This window comes from Myotis brandtii, unplaced genomic scaffold (assembly GCF_000412655.1).
Source record: "Myotis brandtii unplaced genomic scaffold, ASM41265v1 scaffold1929, whole genome shotgun sequence".
NCBI lineage: Eukaryota > Metazoa > Chordata > Mammalia > Chiroptera > Vespertilionidae > Myotis > Myotis brandtii.
In genome coordinates, this window is record NW_005357189.1 from 89,524 (window position 1) to 94,701 (window position 5,178).

General features: G+C 40.1%; 1 protein-coding gene and 1 pseudogene across 4 annotated transcripts; one reads left to right on the forward strand and one right to left on the reverse strand.

The window, feature by feature from the left end:
* The window catches only part of LOC102249913, a 19,104-nt pseudogene extending 16,116 nt beyond the window's left edge, over window positions 1–2,988 (reverse strand).
* LOC102248415 (cellular nucleic acid-binding protein-like) lies at window positions 2,861–4,593 on the forward strand. Of its 4 annotated transcripts, none has more exons than XM_005864893.2 (3): window positions 2,861–3,110; window positions 3,217–3,309; window positions 3,479–4,593. In XM_005864893.2, exons 1-3 carry the CDS (start codon window positions 2,987–2,989, stop codon window positions 3,793–3,795), a joined length of 534 nt encoding a protein of 177 aa, XP_005864955.1. In that variant the 5' UTR covers window positions 2,861–2,986; the 3' UTR covers window positions 3,796–4,593. The 4 variants fall into 4 exon arrangements, with proteins under 4 accessions (XP_005864955.1, XP_005864952.1, XP_005864954.1 ...); XM_005864890.2 differs by having other exon boundaries at window positions 2,861–3,089; XM_005864892.2 differs by having other exon boundaries at window positions 3,476–4,327.
* The last annotated feature ends 585 nt before the right edge of the window (window positions 4,594–5,178 follow it).

Sequence of the window (5,178 nt, forward strand, 5' to 3'; positions counted from 1 at the left end):
GAGAGTTTTGGTGTAAAGGTAAAGTTGAGGTAGAGTAAAATGATGCTAAAGGAAAGATGAAAATAGAATGTAGAACACTAATCCCAAAATAAGATAAAGAGAAAATATAATGACACTTTTTAAAAAGGTAAAATGGTAGTAGTATTAATACTGGTTAAAAATAAAAATGTAGTAATTAAAAAGGTAAAATCAGGTGATGAAAAAAAGAAAAAAATTAGTTTCTTATATAAAAGGTGAAAATAAAATAAAAAATAAGTAAAAATGTGCAGTATTGAAGGTCCTTCAGTTCCTCTACTCTTCTGTTTGACACGCCTTAGTCCTGTCAGGTATTCAGGAGAGTGTTGAAGTTCCCTGCGATACACTGTTCCTCTGTGTTGTAAACCACAGTCCTGATTTTAAAGCAGGCAGTATTTGTTTCCCAGACTGCCTTTATTTGTGTTTACAGAAGAGTCAGTTTGTGGTTCAGCTTCTGGGTGGCAGTGTTTCTGGATTGACCTCTGAGGCTATAAGTCCTCTCTAGCCAGTAGTTTGGGAGAGCTGTTTCTGCCACAGAGCTGTTTCTTTGATTGTTACTCCCAGCTCTGATTCCCAGGTTCCACAAAATGAACTTTTCCCTGCAGTCTCTGCGAGTGACCCCAATTGGGCGATCCTATGTATTGGGTTTTAATAATCAAACTCAAAGACTTAAGGGGGAGAGACAACCCTCCAACGTCCAGCTCTGTGCGCAGTCTCTTCCGCACATCCTTTCCCTGGCACTAAGCAGCTGGCACACTGGCAAAATCCAAGGCTGCCTTTTTGCATCCAGTCCAGCTATGGGCTTATTTTTAGCGTTCCCTTCTGATGGCAGCCCTGTGAGACCCCTTCCACACTCGCGGATCACGCTGGGCCCAATGGCCGCGGACCTCGTGGGTCGCAGACTACCCCCACGCGTGTTCCTCTCTCCATCCTGAATTGCAAACCACACCCTTATCAAGGCGAAATCTGACCTTTCCGTGAGGAGGAGCATGGCTCCTCTGAGTCCACGTGTTCGTGCTGCTTTAGATCCAGTGTTTCTAGGTCAGTAGCCGATTCCTGGATGCCGTGGTTGCAAGGTCTCTGGATGTATACGCTTCCGAAAACAGCCACTTAAGATGGCACGGACTCCGAGGCTGATCCAGCTGTTCCGGGAGAGTTTTCAGCCGCAGTCTCCAACAGTCCCCTTTCTCCGCGAGTCCTCTGCCTTTCCCAGCTGCAAACTGTCTCCCAGCTGAATATCCTCTGCCTATTCGGGCTAGATGTTACTCGGTTCAGCTGCTCACCCTATCTGTTCCAGGACAAGGCACAGGACATGTCCGTCTATACTGCCGCCATTTTCTCTCCTGGAATTTATTTTTTAAGAGTTTTTTTTGTTGTTGTTTCAATTTCCCCACTGTTGATCAGAGTACTTGATTTTCCAATTCTTCATGATTCAGTCTAGGAAGGTATATATTTTCTAATAACTTACCCATTTCTTTTAGGTTATTAGTGCATATAGTCATTCATAGTATTCTAGTATGGTCATTTGTATATCTGTGATGTCTATGGTAAATTCTTTCATTTGTGATTTTGTTTATATGAGTCTTTTCTCTTTTTTCTGATTGAGTTTAGCCAGGGTTTTGCCAATTTTATTAATTTTTTGAAAGAACCAGCTCTTTGTTGTATTATTATTTAAATAGTCTCTTTGTTCTCTATTTTATTCACTTCTGCTCTAATTTTTATTATTTCCTTTCTCCTGCTGACTTTGGGTTGCTTTCATTGTTCTTTTTCTAGTACATTAATATGTAATGTTAAGCTGTTTACTTGGGATTTCTCTTGTTTTTTGAGATAGACCTGTAATGAAATAAATTTTGCTCTTATTACTACTTTCACTGCATCCCAGAAGGTTTGTTTTGCGGGGAGGGGTTGTTGCTTTTTAATCCTCACCCTACGATATTTTTTCCTTTGATTTTTAGAGGCAGTAGAAGAGAGAGGGAAAGACAGAGAGAAATATAGATGTGAGAGAAACACATCGATTGGTTGCCTCCTGCATGCGTCCTGACCAGGGCCTGGGCTGGGGAGAAGCCTGCAACCAACATATGTGCCCTTACCTGGAATAGAACCTGGGATCCTTCAGTCTGCAGGCCAACATTCTATCCACTGAACCAAACCGGCTAGGGCCCAGAAGTTCTGATATATCATATTGTCATTCTCATTTGTCTCTATATCTTTTGATATCACATTTCATTTCTTTTTTGACCCATTTTTTAGTAGCATGTTGTTTAATCTCCAAATATTTGTGGGATTATTTTACTTCCTTTTTGCAGTTGATTTCCAATTTCAAAGCCTTGTGATTGTAGAAGACGCTTGGTATGATTTTAATCTTCTTGAATTTGTTGAGGCTAGTTTTGTGTCTCAATATACATTCTATCCTTGAGAATGTTCCATGTTAAGTCGAGAAGAATGTATAATCTAATGTTCTGGGATGAAAGGGTCTGTGACTGTCAATTATGTCCATTTGGTCTAATGTGTCATTTCAGGCTGATATTTATTTCTTTATTGATTTTCTGTTTGAATGATCTACCCATAGCTGTTTATGGATATTTAGACCCCCTACCATAGTTGTGTTTTTGTCAGTTTCTTCCTTTAGTTCTGTTAGTAGTTGCTTTATATATTTTGCTACTTCCTGATTGGGTGCATATATATTGAGAAGTGTTGTGTCTTCTTGATGTAGTGTCCCCTTTATGATTATAAAATGTCCACTGTTCTCTCGTTACCTTTATTATCTTGAAATCTATTTTGTCAGATATAAGTATGGCTAACCTTGCTTTTCTTTTTCTTTTTTTAAAAATATGTTTTTATTGAGCGTGTGGCGCAGGCAAGGACCCTCCTGAAAATAAACAGCCGCTACCTTGCGAGCCGCTTCTCTCGGCCTGCATCGCGTTCTCCGTCGCGGCGGGCCTGCCAAGACGCAGAAGATCTAACTGCAGCCATGAGCAGCAATGAGTGCTTCAAGTGTGGACGATCTGGCCACTGGGCCCGGGAATGCCCTACTGCTGGAGGCCGTGGGTGTGGAATGAGAAGCCGTGGCAGAGGTGGTTTTACCTCGGATAGAGGTATTTTTGTCGAATAAAAAATTTTGAAGTACTAGAATATTCATTAGTATCAAGACTGGTCTAATTTGTTAAATTTTTTGTTTTTGTTTGTTTCTACCCAAAATAGGTTTCCAGTTTGTTTCCTCATCTCTTCCAGACATCTGTTACCGCTGTGGTGAGTCTGGTCATCTTGCCAAGGATTGTGATCTTCAGGAGGATGGTAAGTATTTAACACTTCTCATATCCTTCTAGAACTTGGAGAGGTGAGCATGCACAAAGCATTGGAAAGATTTTCCACTCTTGAGGTTTCCTATTGTATGGTTTAAAATATAGCAACGTTTTATAAAGGTTTTATAGTCTTGGTCTGCTTCTTTTTCTTATTGTTGAAGCCTGCTATAACTGCGGTAGAGGTGGCCACATTGCCAAGGACTGCAAGGAGCCCAAGAGAGAGCGAGAGCAATGCTGCTACAACTGTGGCAAACCAGGCCACCTGGCTCGTGACTGTGACCACGCAGACGAGCAGAAGTGCTATTCGTGTGGAGAGTTTGGACACATTCAGAAAGACTGCACCAAAGTGAAGTGCTATCGGTGTGGTGAAACTGGTAATGTAGCCATCAACTGCAGCAAGACAAGTGAAGTCAACTGTTACCGCTGTGGCGAATCAGGGCACCTTGCACGGGAATGCACGATTGAGGCCACAGCCTAATTATTTTCCTTTGTCGCCCCTCATTTTTCTGATTGATGGTTGTATTATTTTCTCTGAATCCTCTTCACTGGCCAAAGGTTGGCAGATAGAGGCTACTCCCAGGCCAGTGAGCTTTACTTGCCATGTAAAAGGAGGAAAGGGGTGGAAAAAAATCGACTTTCTGCATTTAACTACAAAAAAAGTTTATGTTTAGTTTGGTAGAGGTGTTATGTATAATGCTTTGTTAAAGAACCCCCTTTCCATGCCACTGGTGAATAGGGATTGATGAATGGGAAGAATTGAATCAGACCAGTAAGCCCGTTCTGGGTTTGTTAAATATGTTCCCATGTAGGAGGTAAAAACAATTTTGGAAGTGTCTGTGAGCTTCCATAAATAACTTTAATTTTAGCATAATGATGGCCTTGGATTGTCTGACCTCAGTAGCTATTAAGTAACATCAAGTAACATCTTTATCAGGCCCTACATAGAACATCCAGTTGAGTGGGAGTAAACAAAATAAAATGACAAATATGTCTGTTAATGTCTATGGGAGGAAAATCAGAATTAATGCCTAAATAGGAACACCTTAAAGCATCATTGATGCTGGATATGCAGATGGTGATGGCAACGGTTTAGAACACATTTTTTTGCAAAGACTAAATCTAAAACCCAGAGTAAACATCTATGCTTAGAGTAAGCATAATTTGGAGCTATTCAGGAATTGCAGAGAAATGCATTTTCACAGAAATCAAGATGTTATTTTTGTATACTATATCACTTAGACAACTGTGTTTCATTTGATGTAATCAGTTTTTAAAAGTCAGATGGAAAAAGCAACTGAAGTCCTAGAAAATAGAAATGTAATTTTACACTATCCAATAAAGCTGGAGGAGGAAAAAAAATAAAAAAATACGTTTTTATTGATTTCAGAGAGAGGAAGGGAGAGGGAGAGAGAGAAACATCAATGGTGAGAATCATTGATTGAATGCCCCCTACACGTGTACTACTGGCCCAACAACCCATGCATGTTCCCTGACCAGGAATCAAATAATGACCCCCTGGTTCATGGGTCGATGCTCAACCACTGAGCTGCACTGGCACGGCTACACTTGCTTTTCTGTGTATACCATTTGCTTGGAGAATTATTTTCCACTTTTTCACTTTGAGTTTATCTTTGTCTTTTTAGCTTAGATGTCTCTCCTGATATCAGCATATGATTGAGTTTGTTTGTTTGTTGTTGTTGTTTTTGGTCTAATCTCTTACTCTGTGTCTTTTTATTGCTGAATTCAGACCATTTACATTTAAGATAACAATTGATATATGAGGATTTTCTATATCCATTTTATTATTTTTTTCTGCTCGCTCTGTGCCTCCATCTTTTCAAGTGTGTTTTTTTTTTCACTT

Bases quoted from the DNA above. Each gene is read 5' to 3' on its own strand.
- LOC102248415 (XM_005864892.2), top strand. From the start codon at position 2,987: ATGAGCAGCAATGAGTGCTTCAAGTGTGGACGATCTGGCCACTGGGCC. The intron at 3,111-3,216 runs GTATTTTTGTCG...TACCCAAAATAG, and splicing joins TGGTTTTACCTCGGATAGAG to GTTTCCAGTTTGTTTCCTCA. The intron at 3,310-3,475 runs GTAAGTATTTAA...TTCTTATTGTTG, and splicing joins TTGTGATCTTCAGGAGGATG to AAGCCTGCTATAACTGCGGT.